An 18069-nucleotide genomic window follows, 5' to 3' on the forward strand; every position below is an offset into this window, starting at 1 on the left:
AGTGGGGTGGTTCATACCTGCAGCACTGACTTTCCCCCCATCACCAGAACTCGGCAGCCTCCACACTGGGGATGATCTCTTAACCAGCACTGGCCCACGCACACAGAAACCATAAAGGGAGCTGTATTCCCAAAAAAACTCTACTAATTTCCTCAGTCAGACATCCATAGCCCTTCCAGTTCATACTGTATTTATCATCCTTATCATCCTATATATCATCATTTATGTGTTAGAACAGCCTAACTGCTGCATAGGAATGGGCAGAGATTATCCAACATCACACACATACACAGCAGAGGCCAAAACTGGACAGAGTTCCTTGTGCTGAAGTTTATTTAAGCCCACAAGTGACCCTTCTGCCATCTTGAAAAGACAAAAAATAGATGAAAAACTGAGAACTTGTTTTGCTTTAGTCTGAGTTTTGGCCTGCTGCTTGACACAGTCATCTCTCATCCAATTGCCAATTCTGTCCCTAAGTATTTTCAACATTAACAGCAGACTTGAGCAGTTCATGTGTTTGATGGCAAAGCAATGAAATAACATAGTATCCTAAAATGATAAAATTATCATAAAGATTTCTCTAAAGTTGATTTTGGTTAGAGTGTATCCTTTCATTCCTAACATCTGCTGTCCCATAGATCTCTCCAGACTGAGCAACAATGACTGAAATCTGTTTTAGGTTTCCTGTGGAGCATCAATAATGAAGACTTGGCTGGTTACAGAATTACAGACTGGTCTGTGCTGAAAGGGACGCAGAAGAATATTCGACTCCAGGTCTTAAGTGAATGGCCCATATGAGGATCAAACCCAGAACCTTGGTCTTATTAGCACCAAGCCAATAACCAGAAAAAGCTGCAATCTCTGAATCTGAACGTGTTTGTCTATGAGCCTGTGAACACCACAAGCAGTTCTTGTCCTTTCAGACAGATTGTACATCCCTATGAAAGAGCTGGGTGAGGGATTGGCATCCTTCTAATAGTTCATCAGATAAAGAGGATCTGCACGTATCTTTGTGTGCATGGAGACGAAAAACTGCACAATCGAAGCCCAGAAGTAGTAAGGGGAGGAGGACTGCAGTAGGACTGCAATAAAAGAAGAAACCAACAAAGTCTATCAGTGGTTAAATAAGTAAGAAATTAGGAGCAGCAGTTTCTGCACTCCTGCTGAAGGAGCTGGGAACAAACACATCAAAGTTAAGTGCAAAGACAAGACACTATGGATGTGATCTCTGGCAACCAAACTCCACAGGGGCAGTTGGGACCACCCTTGTCTCTTATGTTTGTTGCACAAATGGTCACAGTGTGCAGATAAAATGAACACTGCACTAAAGCAATATAATGCTCAAAATTTAATAGAACAATCAGGAAAACATTGTGGTACACTAGAAGGATTTAAATGTCTTTAGTATATTTAGCTGTTTTGGTACATTTCATGTTGGAATGCTGGAAAATGCTGTGCATAAGATATGGAATTATTTCCATGGTCAAGAAAATTTCTAGATGCAAAAAACACAGTAAGGAGACATTTGAGAATTTTTTTTTCATATAATTAAATTCTGCACTTTTAATTTTAATAAATAGACAAAACTGATGGTTATGTGGCTTTCTTCTGCTAGAGTTTCCCCCTTTCTTTTTTTCCCCTATGGAAATATCACAGAAATATTGAGTGACTCACAAACTTCTTATTAATGACAGTTGTTTGAATTTTGATGGAATTGTTTGGAGACCATTGAGCAGCTCTGTGATGACCACAGAATTGTGCCATTTCTCTATCCCCATCCAGGGGGTAAAAAGACACAGAATAAATACGCTATTCATTTGGACTTTTGCAGGTCATTTGGAATTAATTTCTCACTTGAAATACCTCAACTGGAGCACACCTACCTGTGGGGTCCTCAGCATTAGGAAGGACATAGATCTGTTCAGAGGAGATGCTCCCAGGGCTGGAGCCCCTCTCCTCTGGAGCCAGGCTGGGAGAGCTGGGGGTGCTCCCCTGGAGAGGAGAAGGCTCCAGGGAGAGCTCAGAGCCCCTGGCAGGGCCTGAAGGGGCTCCAGGAGAGCTGGAGAGGGACTGGGGACAAGGCCTGGAGGGACAGGACACAGGGAATGGCTCCCACTGCCAGAAGACAGGGATGGATGGGATATTGGGCAGGAATTGTTCCCTGGGAGGGTGGGCAGGCCCTGGCCCAGGGTGCCCAGAGCAGCTGTGGCTGCCCCTGGATCCCTGGCAGTGCCCAAGGCCACGTTGGACAGGGCTTGGAGCAGCCTGGGATAGTGAAATGTGTCCCCCTCTATGGCAGGGGCTGGCTTTAAGGTTCCTCCCAACCCAAACAATTATGGGATTCTGTGAATAGGACTATTGCCGTCATCACTGTATAGTAGGTGTTGTGGATATTTTTTGCCAGCTTTAAAAAGCTCCTGACTGTAGCTGACAAGACTGTAGCAATGTAACAGAGTACAGCAGACAGGGCAAAAGAAACCTCCTCAAGTTCAACAAGACTGAAAGATTCCTCCCCTGGAATCCCCATGCCACAGAGTCCATGAAGCCCTTAATGTTCTCTGTCTATTTTAGTGCAACCCCGTGCTGCAGAGCAGACTGATCTAGGAAGGGGCAGCAGGCCAACTCTTGCTGCTCAGGTAGTGTTTCCTTGTAGTCTTCCACATAAAAGAGAACTTTCCCTGCCCCACACAGAGGAAAACATGAAACATTTGAATGGCTGGGCTAGATGGCTGTGCATTGCAGAGGATGCAGACATACCTGACTATAACATAACCTGCTCAGGAGCATCTGTTGGGAACAGGGTGACTCCTAGGAACCACTGGAGACATATAGAACACTCTTCTGAAAGCTGCATCTCTTTCCAAGGATCCAAAGAACTCTTCTAACAGAGAGCAGTATGCAGAGGTGATCTAGAGAGTCAAATCTATCTTGGACGTGAGACTGAGAAACTGTGAACATGGGAATTGTACTCAAACAGAAAAAACAGAGATCACAATACTGTATATGCCTCATTAAAGCTCCCACAAGAAGAAAAATAGGACAGATTTAGCCAAGTCCTAGGGTCCCCAGGTGGTCCAAGAACTCCCCAGTTAATCATTGCCTGCAGAAGTGAGGCAATGAACTAATTTGAAATTTGGTAATTGACTGAATACATTCGCAAAAATGTATTTCAGCAGTTGACACAGGAGCTCTCCAGGTGGGAATTTCAGTGTGCCCTGAAACCGACTTTCAGGCAGCCCCTGTGCATAGAGCAATCCCTGTACTTAACTGAGCCATCATCCTGGGTGGAGAATGTGGAGAATTCAGCCCCTCCTTCCAGAGATGCCTGAGGGGGTTTTGCTGCAAAACTGAGCAAGGTGTATAGAGATAAGATGCCTATGAATAGTCCACACAAACTGTCCCTGCAGACACAGAAATGGTCACGTAGGACAGATCTTTAGCAAATGCACAGTCAGGAGGGGCTCAGAATGTCAAGATCTTCACTAGTGATGGATCTGCACTTGTGGCACTTTGGTGAGAACTGTGGGCTCCACCACAAGTGTTCAGCAAACCAGCAGTTCAGTCAACAGCTCCTGTTGGATTGGTGCCATTCTCCATTACTTTGTATCGAGACCTATACTATGGGTTAAAAAAAAAAAAAAACAAAAACAAATAACCCCCTGGGAAAAAAAAAAAAAAAAAAAAAAAAAAAAAAAAAAAAAAAAAAGCAAAAACCTGCTCCCCAAACCAACCCAAACCCACAAAAGCCCAAACAACAAATGCTCTGTCCTTGTCCTTGTCTATTCTATTCAACAGATACAGGAATAACCAAGTACAAGAATATAAGGGTCGCACAATTTCACAGATGTACATCTAAATCTAAAACACCACGCACTGTTTCAGATAATATCAGTTGAGGTTGACAATACTTTAGGATGAGCTTTGTGGCCAGATTGTATCTTAATATTTACTACCTTCTATTTAAAATTAACCCAGTCTTTCTGGTTTTGAACCTGCCTTTTCTGAATGGAAGCAGCTCTCTCTTGGTTCCCAGTGACAGTCCAGGTAAAAAGGTTGTCTTGCTGCAGCTGGTTTTTTTTCAGTGGATTGGATTTTTTTGGGTGTGTGTAGTTTTCTTTTTATTTGTTTGATTTTGTTGTTGTTTTTTAGAGTCAGATATCACAAGAAATGTCTCAATTTCCCTCTTCTCAGGTGTATTGTGTATTTAAAAGTGAAATGCAGGACATACTAAGCAGAAACACAGGGTGGAATCGTACCTGGTGTCAGTTTGTACCATTCCTGGATACACCCGTGACTTGCCTTGTAATTCAGTAGATATTCAACGTTTTTTTAGATAAAGGGACTGTTAGTAAACACCTCCCTTCCCAAGCAATAGTACTTCAACATGCAACAGAGTAGTTAAAACAAACCAAATTAATTGGTACAAGTGATCACACAACTTTAAATGGCTGGAGAGGCCCTGGCACAGGGTGCCCAGAGCAGCTGTGGCTGCCCCTGGATCCCTGGCAGTGTCCAAGGCCAGGCTGGACAGGGCTTGGAGCAGCCTGGGACAGTGGAAGGTGTCCCTGCCATGGCAGGGGGTGGGGTGGGATGGGATGGGATGGGCTTTAAGGACCTTCCAACCCAAACTGTTCTGGAATTCTGTCAGGGTTTCAAAAGCCTGGGAAAGAGATTAGTTGTGTGGACTGTGTGGGGATGTCAAATACTGTTTCTGGTATTAAGCAAGTTTTAAGAATTTTGCATGGAATCCAGCCCATGGCGGGAGCTGTACACAGTGAACTTTAAATTCCAAACCACATTTTATCACATCCCAGAACAAACAAACAAACAAACAAAGCTGTTTCAAACTTAAGGATTATATAAAATAGCAAAACTCAGTTCAAAAATTAGATAACTTTATTTGACACTTTTAGAAATTTTTTACAGTTTTAAACTAAAACAGACTAAAGGAAACTCCAGTGTTTATTAAAAGCAAAACAGAAGGAAAAAACTAAACGCCTGCAATTTGATTAGCCGATCAGTCAATTTCAAGTTTGCTTTCTTTCATTGTATCTGTATATGCCTGAAACAACCTTCCTTATTCCATAGAAAATTCACTCTGGGATATTTCTCATCTCTCTGTCTTAAGATTCTGCCATCCCCGTTAATTTTGAAATAGGTTTTTTCCCCATCTGTGTTACATCACAGAACGAAAGCTAATCTACATCTGGTCACTGGAAATCCTATGTATTACAATGTATTTACATATTAAAAAAAAATATATATATAATGATATGCTGTGCAATTGGATAGAAGGCTGTAATTCAGCCAGAGGGAGGGCTGGTATCAAAACCATAAAGATCCACACAGACATAGGGTGGGAAAAGGCCACCCAGACTGAACTGAAAATCTGATGCATGTACTATGGTAAGACCTACAGTTTTGGAAAACCAGAAATGTTTGCTAAAAATGTTTTTACTACTCAGGAACAAACTTGCTTTGTCCCTTGGTTTTCACGATGGCTCTCTCCTAGTGTCAGCACAGGAAGGGATCCATAACGTGACAGTAGTACTTCATACTACTTGCAAACAATAACACCAGAAAAAAATATTTTGTACCACAGATAGAAGATACTTGTATCATAGACAAAAGACACAGAATTACTGCTTTATCTCTCCTTGCAGATATCATGCAATATGCACAATTTTGCAAGTCATCAAGTAGTAGCCTGAGTGAGGGGAGAGGGACCCTCTTCCCATGGGGAATCAACAACCCCACAATCAGCTACAACTGTGGGACTGATCCACGTGGTGTATGCCATTGACAGACTGACTGTTGAGGTAAAGGAAATACAAGATAGGAACCAGGGACTTGGGGAAGGACATTCATTGTATCAGCATCACTGACTACATCCTTACAGAGAACTAAATTCCTCATTCTTTATGTCCCATCTGCACTTCATTTCCATAGCTCATTTGTTTGAAATCTTTCTTGCAGGAAAAATATTCCAAGTAAGTTTTCATACCAATCTCCTATATTGGCCATCTTTCTTAGCCATTCTTTTTATGGGGGGAGGGTTTTTTTTTTAGTGTGGGTTTTTTTTCTGATTTTACAAAAAAATTTATTAAGGGGCCAAGCTGCATAGAAGATCTTACAACAGCAAAAACATGTAACACATTGGATCAAGAGAAAACCTTTCCTTCAGTACCTGAAATGAGCTTAAGGTTTATTCTTCATGCGTACATATATAGAGGTAAACTGATGCATTTGCAAATTTTTGCAAAACTGCTAAAATTAACAATCTTTTAGGTTGCACTCTTCATATACTAACCTACATACTACTATTTGAACATCATTACAAAGTCCTTCCACAAAGACACCAGACATTTAAGACTGATCATTTTATCTCCAAGAATCATCTTCCTCTCTAAAAGCAGCTACTGTCAAGCATCCAAACAGGTCTTAGTTTGTAAATCATCTTTATACTGCTTGAAATTTTTGCTTCCAGCCTCCCAACAATCCACACCCAAAGCATTTCTGATTCAGTTTTAGTAAAGTAACACTAGCAGGGGTCACAGGGCGCTCGTGGCTTGCTGGCAGGCTATTAGACCCCAGCTCCTCCAGCCTTGAAGGAATATGGTCAGGAGTGAACAGAACATCCATGGGCAGGGTTGTAAATTCAGATTTATTTTAGGTTTTCCTTTCCTGTGTTGCTAGGCTGAAAGTACCAGAGTTCACAGCTCCTGTCAGTGGCTTTAGGATCCAGGTTTCATGTGTTCAGCCCCGTGAGGAATGCAGCATGTGGCCCAGGCCCCAGGCTAAGAACAGTGGTAAATTCCCTTTCATGCCTTTCATACAGCACCAGGAGTGCTCTGTGACACAGAGATTCCTTCTTGCTCTCCCACAACCAGTGCTGGCTGTGGGACTCTCTACGAGAGTTTGACAGTCAAAAGGTCGCTGGAAGAGACAAGTGGCAAAGTCTGAGTTGAAGACAAACTGGTGACATGCTCACCCCAGCACAGACAGAGCATGGCACTAAATGGCCATCAGAGCAGTCAGCCTGATTCCCACAAGGGCTTGCTGCCATCTTAGGGTCTGCTGTAACATCTCTGATACACATTTTTTGCAGTCTCCACTACTGATTATGAAAAAAGTAGATTATGACCCAAACCAAATTAAACTATGCCACTGTGGGTTGTATTTTATTTTGTCAAACTAAACCTGAACCACTATTTTGAAGTTTTTGTTCAACATCAATCAGAACAACTTCAGTCTGAGCAGAACAATAAAATTCTCTGCTGGTTCCTTGATGGGGAACGCACGTGAAGGACTGTGCTCCTCCTCAAACAGTACCAGCTTCCCACCATCCCAGTGTTCAAGGCTTGGATCCACAGTGGAGAAGTGACAGGTTTGTGGCAATTTCCTGACTATAGACACATATTTCAGAAGAAAAGAGCTATTTCTATCCATTCCAAACCTCTGGCTCAAGGAAGAAGTTAGTGTTGGAAACATCAGATAGGACTCGTGTGCAACTCTACCCCAGGGTTGGGCTCTGGGAAACCTCGCTGCACCGACTGAAAGGGTGTTGCTGCTCATGCCAAGTGCCACATTCTCAGGGCTCGAGATATTCCAGCAGCACTTGCTATGAGGCATTGGCTGTCTGCTACTGCAGGCCTCCTACCAGCCCAAGCCACTGATTTTTTTAGGAGTGATGACAGAATCTTAGAATCACAAAATGGTTTGTGTTGGAAGGGACCTTTAAGATCATCTCATTCCAGCCCCTGTCATGGGCAGGGATGCCATCCACTAGATTCAGGTTGCTCAGGGCTACATCCAGCTTAGCCTTGAACTTTCAGGGATGGGGCATGAGCTGGTGATGAGCTGGTTTACTTTGAAACCATGTCTCTGCATATTTTCAGCTGACCAATATTTACATGAAACACTCAAAGTCAGTTCACAACATACAGTGCATGTCTGTCAGCAGGAAGCAGTTCTCAAGCAAAAAAAATCTAGCTAGCATATCATCTCAGAATTTCTCAAACACCTGGATGAAGTTTGCCATCTGGAGCTAAACTTGCATGCTGACATGCAGAAAATTATTATGAGAAAACTGTAACACAACCTCCACCTACGGAAGGTAGCTCCAAATAATCATAGCAGCCTGTGCACCCGTAACCCCTGGCTGCTGGACTCACCAACAGCTTCTGGGAAACAGAACCAAGCCTGAGCCCCTGCATCACATGAAGTTAAGTCCTCTGCTAGTTCCTGAACTTTTAGATTATTGTGTACAGTACACTAGTTCCCAATTCAAGAAAATCCAATTTAAACACATTATTCATCACCTATCACTAATCTACAGGTGGCAAAATGACATCTTTACTCCACATAATCTGAATATTTAACTGCAAAACTGGAAAAGGTGGAACCCTCACAGAAGAACACATAATTGATAAATAAAGATGATAGAGAGGATCAGTGAAAAGAAAGTTTTTTTTATGCCACTGGCCAAAGGAAGCAAAGGTAGAACACAAAGCTATCTTGTTCTGAAAATGTTCCAGGCTGCCAGAAGCAATTCAACAAATTAAACATAGACAAAAAAAGACTAAAATTGATGTGGTTTCTTTCCAGAAGATTTATCACTTTTAAGTAGCAGAAAACACAGTCTTTGTCTCACAAGAGCTGAACTTTCCATCACAGTTGTTACAGAACACCCTGACAGCATTCATGATATAGAAACTGAGTACTCTGGGATGAAGTTCATGCTATAACATCATTAAACCCAGGAATCCTAACCCTCAGACTTTATCTGGACAGGCAGGCCAGGGCTGGCTGGCTGGCCCCAACTGCCAGTGGCATGAAATTACTCTGGTTGGTGTGGTTCTTTCCTCACAGAACCAAAGGAGCTCATGCACGAGGCACTGCCCTGTCCCACTGAGCCCTTCACCTGTCAGCCACTCCTAGATTTTTCCTACCACCAGTGCCAAAATTTCCTTATTGAATCTATTAAGTCTAATGTCATCCCTACTTGAAAATGACAAATTTTTTCCCAATTTGCAGCAGCATTTCAGATTTTTGGATATTTATCATGCCCTTAGATCTTCTCTCCAGAGTAAACTCTTCCACTGCCTTTCTTGCTCAGTGTCTCCTCACGCTTTCTGAGTCATCTTCAGTTTTTTTTTAAATCTTCCCTCCCTCCACCCTACCCAGCACCACTGGCAAAAACCTAAACTGAAAAGCTGTTAGTGCAGCTCTGTTCTTCATGTCCCACCCCCATTAGGAAACCACATGCAAGATTAAAATACCTAAAGATTAATTGTTCCTTGTTGATGATGTTTTCTGCACCTCTGAAAATAGTTCCCGTCCTCATTCACCTAAAGACACAGCCCTACATTCTTCTTAAAATATCAGAGATCATACTTGTCATGGAAAAAAGCATCATCTCTGCAGGCTTTGGATGAGTATTTGGATCAACTGGTATGTCTGTATTTTACATTTGTGTCAATGTGCTATGTGCACATTGATAATCATTAGTTGTATACACTGCTGCTTGGCCAGCATATTCAGTTTTCAGTACACTACAAATAACACACCAAATGATAAAAGCATGTACAAAATACTCTGGTTTGTTCACGGACAGTCAATGAAGCTGCTGTTAAAAAGGAGTATCATGGGCTTTACATCCTATACAGCCTGTGTAGTGCAACAAACCAGAAACACATACACAGCCATGGGGCCAAAGACCAGAACAAAACCACTGGATCTTGCACTAAAACAGCGCATGCGAGCTTCAACTTCAAGGCAACACTGTTCTCAAACATCCAATACTGGCTTTTTTAAAGAGCTGCAGGTAAATTCACAGCATCTCCCCAAGGCAATTAATTCATTAATGACTGCAGCCACAGTCAGCACCAGTTTCCAGCATATGCAGAAGTCAACAGGCACTACCATGGTAGTCATGATCTGTTCCCAGTTGGAACAATGCAGCAGGAATGCAAAAACCAAAGCTGAAACACAGAAATGTACATGGCTGAAAAATACTCTCAAGACATTCTTAACAACAGCCATACCGAGGGGTACTGTAAGGAAAGAGCATCATACTCTGAAGGAAAAGCTTGACCAATTATCCAAGACCATGGAAAATGTTCAAGAAATATGGAAACAAACAGTTTTCTAAATGAAGTTTTCTATGAAACATGTTAATAAACCTTTTGGAAAATAGGCTATGCTGCAGATTTTCTATTGTCTGGTATCTGTCCAAGTTTAGAGAAAACATTTAATATTTTTGCAAGTGTAATTCTTACACATGTGGATGCACTTTTATTAGTGCCACGGGTAAACACAGAATATATTTTCAAATCTATTCTTTTGTGTTTCTTTTTTATATATTCAATTTAAAATGCTCTTCATTTCTGACAAGAAAAATAAAATCCACAAAATTTAAAGAGGGTTTGGGATACTTTTCTCTTCACCCTCAGTAAAGTCCTTTATATTCCATTCTACCTTCAGCTGCATTTGGGCAATCCTTCAGTAGGGGACAGACCAAAGCAAACACTTGAGGAAGGAATCTGACCCTCATTATTGTGATGCAAAGAGTCAGATTTTCTCAAATGGATTTTTGTTTTAGTGGTGTTGGTTGTTGTGGCGGTTTTTGTGTTTGTTTGGGTTTTTTTTTGACTAAAAGAAATGCTTCCCTTGAACACATACAAGTTCTCAGGAACAGAACCCTTGTTGAATTTCTAGACAGATAAGGCTTAGCATGTGAAAGACATAAACAAGAAGCCTATCAACATTATTTTTAACATTAATGTTACTTTTATTACTTTAAATATTAAAGCTCAAGTTTTAATATTTAAAGTAATGGTGTGGAATGTGTATCTGAAATCATCAAATAAAATCAGAGTCAGTCACATTGAACTGATAGGCATATTTTCCTATACAACATTAAGTTTTAAATTAAGCTGATCAGGAAGTTTTTTTTAAAGATAAAAAAATACAATCTTGGTGTTTGATGGAAGGGATTGATCTGCCCAGGATCAGGGTCTGAACAGTCACAGCCAAACTGGAGCACCATGGTCACCTGATTTGCACAGTACTGAGATAGCCAAAATCTGTAAATTGTTGCCACTTCACATGCTTTAACTGGAGGTACTGCACTAAGAAGCAATCAGGATTTTTTTTTCCTGCATTCTTTGTTGTTCAGGGGAGAAAAAATTACACGTAAAAATAGATGGAAATTCCCCAAAACCTGAAGCAAAATGACCAGAATGCAACTATGAAATGCCTAATTCAGTGTAACCAATTCTTCTGTTTTAATTGAGCTATGAACAATCTGAAATAAACTGTTTCCTAACCACACAGGAGAACAAATGCAAAAGTACACTTTCAAGTAGATGATAATACCTAATACTTCATCATCAGAAAGCTATTGGTTTTTAAATATGTAGAAAGCTACTCCAAACAACATTCTGACTAAGAGATGATCAAGGCAAAAACCAATAGAACTTTGAGTCAGTCTCCAACTTACCTTGCTATTTAAACACAAGACTGCTTTCTTAATTTAATAGCCATACTTACACAATGACTTAAATTAAGGCATAATCCAGCTAATTGAAGTTTTCAGTAAAATGTTTCTGTTGCTTTTTATTAGTAATAATTGGTTCAGGTTACTGCTGGCCAAAGTAACAGTCCATTAAAGAGAAGACTGAAAACCAGATTGCTTTAGTACTATTCCATTAGGGCAATTTGTAAATTACATGTAGTGTTGGCCATTGGACCCAGGGAGCCTTCCGAAAAACTTCATAAATCATCCTATCAGACAAGGTTCAAGGCTTTAAGCAGAAGCTGGTAAACCTCTGAAGCCAGAACGTGGTTTTAGAGAAAGCAGCTCACATTCTAGAGAAAGAATGCTACCATTGCCCACAAAAGCTTTTGTCCAAAAAGCACAGTGCAAAATTTTGGAAGATCTAGCCAAAAAGACAATGGCTGATATTTAACTGACATTCTTGAAAAGAGAGCCCTTCAACTCCACTTCAACATGCCAACTGGAGACTCTCAATTTAACAGCAGTGCCTCTGACTGCATCACTGTGACAATACTTTTGTAAATGACATTTTGGGCTCCCAAATACTCGAGAGTATTTCTTCCATGCAATCTGGAATCATATCCAAGGATCCTATAATACTTCAATTTTCTATTTCAGTTTTTGTGTAAAGTGTTTGAGGCTTTCTGGAATTGCAACGTAAGTGCAGAACAGACTCCTCTGATAAAGACAAATGTTCTTAGATGGAACAAGTAATACCCAAATCCTATTGTCTTTCTACATATAAAAGCTGATGCATAAAAGACTCAATCATGTTATACAGGAAAACAATTTCATGAATATGAAGTAAGACCAGCTGCACTCCAAAATTTTTAAATTCATAAATTCCTTCACAATGTGGCAAGAGATACAAAATAGTAAGTGAGCTCCAGGTTCATTCTTGAACCTGACAGACTATGCTTTGGCTACTCTTGGGACAAAGACAAAGCATGACAGGCAGTTGGTAAGTTACTGAGCAGCAAGTAGCTTTTAAATCACAATTGTCTCTAGCACCATACGTGCTCCGTTGGGAATGAAAAATCAGACTATTTTCTTCAGAATTAGAAATCACAATTATATTCCTTGAATGAAGAACAAATAGAAGCTCAAAGCCCCAAACGTAAGAACATTTGCACGTTAACATTTTTCCAATGAAAATACTGCCTGTTAAGCTTTGTATAGTGCTACTACCTAATTTTTTCACCTATTTGGCTTATATTTTATTTTTAAACATTCCTAATATGCATTTGCTTCCACGGATTATTCTGTGACCAACCCTGTTTATTACCAGAGCACTTAGAGTTCACATGAATGCCTAGAAAGCTTCCCAGCGCTCTACTCACCCTGCCTTTTAAACTAGACTAGTAGCTCAGGTACCTAGAAGTAAAAACAAAGACAAAAAAGTTAGGAGATGCATGCAATGCACCATGGTAGCATAAAGCCTTCTGGAGTAATGGTAATTTAACCACTCTCTTAATTTCCTGAATGTCAGCTTGTAACAATGTATTCCCTTATATCAATGGGTTTGACAAGTCAATAGAAGTAAAGTAAATGGTGACAACAGGGAAAGTGCCAAAAAAAAGAGATCATGTTTCTCTCAAGTAAGCATTGTAGCAGACTCATTCAATGCTTTTCCTCCATGTTAACCTACATCATGGTAAAGCAGTGAAACAGCCACACAAGCACAGAATACTGAGTAAATAAAGACTTTTGATGCTACCCTGCTATAATGCAAATGGAACAAATGGTCAAAGGCATTCACTAACAGTGATCATTGAAACCCACACATCAGAACTCCTGGAGAGCACCATATTTCAGAAAGATGTTTTAAGTATATAGCTGGAGACAGAACATTCCTTGCTGGATTTGATGATCAGACTCCTAGTGAGGTTCCTCAATGAATGCAAACCCTACTAAACCAGTCCTACATACATACTGGTTTTATGTATGTTTGTGAGGGAAAGAAAGGAGTTCATATCACATCACTTATTCCAGCTGGTTTTGTTCTGCACTTAGGCATTTGCTTTCAAGGTCATCCTTATTCTGAGCAGTTGGTTCCTCACTGTGGACCAAAGAGATTTCTGACTGGTCTGTCTTTGTGCTGGTATCAGCCAACTCTTCTTCAGCTGAGGCGGAGCTGTGCAGCTCCTTCACGTGGAGGGTGGGGTTGGTCATTTGCTCTGCATCTTCTTGAGAGGCTGGCACACTGCTGTCTTTGGGAGGCTGAGGGCAGTTGACAGGAGCTATCACCACAGGAGGCTGAGGTAGGTCTTTCTGTAAATGGAAGATCACAGTCAAAATTATGGAAAACAAGAACTATTGTGTCCAGTTGTCCAAGGTAGTGGTCATACAAGATGAAGATTAAAGGCCCATCAACTCTGTTATCATTCTCCAGCAGTGGACAGATGCATACAGTTATCCTTTCTTTGTGTTTTATAGGACACCAGGGGAATTTTTCCTTCCAGAAAAGTGCTTGCTTTTGAGTGATTGTTCCTCACCAGTTTCAGAAGTGCTCCACTGATAAGGCAGCAACAGGCACTTGGTCCTTGGCCACTGTCCAGTTCTGCCCACCTTTACTATCACTGTACAAGAACTGGTAACTTTTACATAACATTTCAGATGACCTCAAATATTTCTCTAACAATTAAATTCATTTCTCGAGTGGAAGCTTGTGCAAGTTACCACAAATAGTTGAATAATAAAATAAACCTCACTGGGGGAACCTTCAGCTTCATAGATTTGGCCTTCTAGTAAGTATTCAAAAACTAAAATCATGCATGATAGAAATTATTACTTTTTGAATCAAGTTAATTTCACTTGCAGCACAGTGAAAAAGTGGTAATTTACAATACTGAACTACATTTCCACCTTCATAAACAATATACTATGAAAAAGTATGAAGAAAGTATTTTAAGGGTATATTTTATATAGTACTAAACCCCACATTTTATATAATATTGTAACCTTTTAGTACTTACTGATATTTTCAAGAGAGATCAAACAACTAACATTTTGGCAGAATCTAGGATAGAAAAGGTCTACTTTACTTTTCACTACTCTGATTTAAGTGGCCATACACATTGCAAAAACCAGAAAACCTTACTGAGGCAAAAAAAGTACGTAAAAAAGCAAACAATCAAGCAAAACCAAAATCTTTGTGTTTGTGTGATAATACTGCAATGTTTTACTCAACTTTAATTCTAGTTAGGTTTTTATAATATTAGTATTTCCTGAAGACACTCATATCAAACTGGTATTCACCGCAAAGCCGCTGCCCGTCCAGAACATGGCAAGCTCCCTTCTCCAAAGGGCCACCACAAAGCTGGTGAGGAGAGTACAGGGCACCAGGTAGAGGAGAGCAGGCTGGCCCATCTGCATCAGTGCCAAGGCAACAAAGGTCACAAGAAGGCCTATGCCGTATGCTGGAAGAAAACAAACCCAGCAAAACACAGTTATTCAGATAAAGCTTTGCTAAAGCACAACTAAATAATTGGCTAAAAGAGCATTCTCACTGGAACTTTTCTCAAGCAATATGTAAAACATCTCCAGAAGTTTTTCAGGCCTCTTTAGCATTATTTACACCATGTAAACATGGAATACTACAGTTTTGTTATTGATAACATGTGAAAGTAGTGTGATTGGCCTAGTCCATACTGTGCAATTAAATAATTACCTTAAGCAAAATAAATACATGAAATATTGTGCATCATATTTATATTTATGAACTCAGCAGATACAGACAAATATTTGGACCATTATAATGTGCTTCTTGTTTGGGTTGGCTTTAGCTGTTTCTTCCTATCCTGCCACACAGCTAAAAAAAAAGCCAGCTTGCTCTAGGTTATATGTTTTTATTACTTTCTATTTAATTTCTGCATAAATGTGGCAAAATTTATTTAGTAGAACACAAGTAGCTTGGATCTTATAATGTAATTATTTTCAATTATATTTTCAAGACAATGAAGTTAATCCAACTTTTTCTTCTGATCCAGATTCCATATTTTTCTTCAGAAGGTCAAGAAAGACATTGAGGGGCTGTCCAGAGAAGGGAACAGAGCTGGGAAAGGACCTCAGCCTGGAGAAAAGAGGCTCAGGGGGGACCTCCCCACTCTCCACAACTCCCTGACAGGAGGGTACAGCCAGGTGGGCTCCCAGGGAACAAGGGACAGGATGAGAGGAAATGGTTTCAAGTTCTGCCAGGGGAGGTTTAGATTGGATATTAGGCAGAGCTTCCTCCCCAGAAAGTTTTTCCAGTCCTGGCACAGCTGCCCAGAGCAGAGATGGAGTACCTATCTCTGCAGGGATTTAAACTATGTATGGATTTGGCATCTGGGGATACGGTTAGAAGTGGGCTTGGCAGTTCTGGAGACTGGCTGGACTTGATGATCTCAGACGGCTGTGATTAGAATAATCAATAACTCCTTACAGCTCCTGAAAATGCTTTTTGGGCAGGGGCATATTCTGTTATTATTGAGAGATCTTTATACCTAGCTAAAATGTTTCTTATTACGATTTAAGTCCATTGCCTCACATCTTATGTGCACACCTGTAAGAAAAGTCTCTCTGTCCTCTCTGCAGTCTCCCATTAGGTAGCTGTGGGCAGCAACAGAATCTCCTCTTTGCCTTCTCTTCTTTTTACAACCCTGTGCTCCGGTCTTTGTCCATCCTGACAGTCTCCACTGGATTTACTCCAATATGTCAATGTCTGTCTGGCACCAGGGATCCTGGTTAACTCAGTCTTAAGTGACAAATTGAGAGGAATAATCGCTCCTCTCGTAACTGCTGACTCCATCTTGCTAACTCAGCCCTGTATGTGGCTCATTCTCAGTGCTGCAATAGCACACTGCTGACTCTTTAGCAATGCAACATTTTCCTATTTCTGCAAACACATTTTTAAAGTACCAGATAAGACAACAACTTTGTTTTACTATATATGAGAGACAATTATTTGGAACATCAATAAAAGCATCTCTCTACCCCTGCCAGAAGTGTAAATGAACCTAGGTATTTTTTCAAAAGAAGTTGTTAATGACAATTTCTCATGAAATTCACTGCAAGCATTAGAATTCTTTACTAGAAGTACATTGAAAGAAAAAGACAACAGGAATCTGTCAGATCCTATTCATCAGTAGTATTTAAGTTCATGGCACATAACTCTGTAGATTTTACAAACTAAAGAAAAAAACTTACCTAGAGGTGTTATAGTCATCATAATAAAATTCCCTGCATCACAGGTTATGGATTTTTAGAATACACAAGAAATTAAGAACAAAGTCAAAGGATGATATCCCTGAACCTGAATTCTCATGCACAATCAACTCAAAGATTCATGAATCAAGAAACTACAATGAGTAGCTGAGCATATGTAAAGATAGTGTAATTACAAGGGCTTGACTGAGACCCTTGGCAGCCATGGTAACAAGAGCTCCCCTTACGTAAAGCAGGCAAAACAGCTCAGAAAAGCAACATCAGCTAGTTTGGTGATGGAAGATCTAGCCTTGAAAGCACTTTGGTAAATATTTCTGTTTAATAATAAAGGGAAGAACAGGATAAAACCCCCAAACTATGCCATGCAAGACTGACGACATGCTTTTAGAGGGAGCCACTCCTGTAGGTCTTGTGTTCAGGTGACACTGTGGTACATACCTATTGTGCAGGCTACAAAATAGACTCTGGATGACTGCACCTGAATATCAAATCTATGGCAATAGGCTACCAGTAAGCCTAGGAAAAGAAAGAACAGTTACAATATGCTTTCAATCTAGTCACACACTTCATGATAAAAACAAAACCATCAAAACAGCTACAAACTTGCAAGAATTTTTTTTCCCCAAAAATTTCCTTAGCACCCTGTGTTTAAGCACTATGACAACATATCCAGGAGGCTGCACAATTTACAAACCAGTTATCTGATGGTATAAGCCCCATGTATTGGAAGCACTCCAAAAGTAAAATACACAGCTACAAACATGCAGATCATAGATAAAAATGTCATCCTATCCCTACTAACTAAACATTTGTAAAAATACAGTGCTCACAACAAGAGCAAGAATAAGTTCAGCCCTTCGAGATGGTACTGAAGACAGTAGAATTTTATGGCTAATGACTATGCCTGTTTCAGGTTGGGGGGGAGGAGGGGAGACTAATGGGGATGACAGAGTTCATATTTCCCAAAATACAAGAAATTAAACAAATGATTTTGCAGAAGAAATCTGAAAGCCAGAAGGTGTGTAATTTTTTCACCTGCAGTGATGCCAGGGATAGTTCTACATACTATCTAAAATCATACTTGAGAGAAAGTGTGGCAGAAATACCGGATGTAGTGTGACTAACAGTTAGGAAGTTTTGAGTGGTCAGGCATCTGTACTTAAACCACGTGCAAACAGACAATTAATTTCCTCTATCACCACACTACCAAAGATGCTTTATTAGTATAGAATCAGTTGCTAAATCTACTCCTGCAATTTCTCCACATTTCTTGACATCACTACATGTGAAACTGAACCATAAGA

General features: G+C 40.3%; 1 protein-coding gene across 5 annotated transcripts in view; it reads right to left on the reverse strand.

Annotated features, from left to right (window-relative positions):
* Nucleotides 1–4878: 4878 nt before the first annotated feature.
* The window catches only part of SPPL2B (signal peptide peptidase like 2B), a 32242-nt gene continuing 19051 nt past the window's right edge, over nucleotides 4879–18069 (reverse strand). For 3 of the 5 annotated variants that reach the window (XM_053999650.1, XM_053999649.1, XM_053999651.1), the window contains 3 exons: nucleotides 17204–17281; nucleotides 14819–14979; nucleotides 4879–13831 (listed from right to left, as the gene is read on the reverse strand). In XM_053999650.1, coding sequence (XP_053855625.1) covers nucleotides 13544–13831; nucleotides 14819–14979; nucleotides 17204–17281 — 527 coding nt within the window. In that variant the 3' untranslated portion in view covers nucleotides 4879–13543. Of the gene's footprint in view, nucleotides 13832–14750; nucleotides 14980–17203; nucleotides 17282–18069 lie in introns of all 5 variants that reach the window. The other 2 variants (XM_053999653.1, XM_053999652.1) reach the window with 1 other exon arrangement.

The sequence above is a fragment of the Vidua macroura genome, chromosome 26, assembly GCF_024509145.1.
Source record: "Vidua macroura isolate BioBank_ID:100142 chromosome 26, ASM2450914v1, whole genome shotgun sequence".
NCBI classification, from domain to species: domain Eukaryota; kingdom Metazoa; phylum Chordata; class Aves; order Passeriformes; family Viduidae; genus Vidua; species Vidua macroura.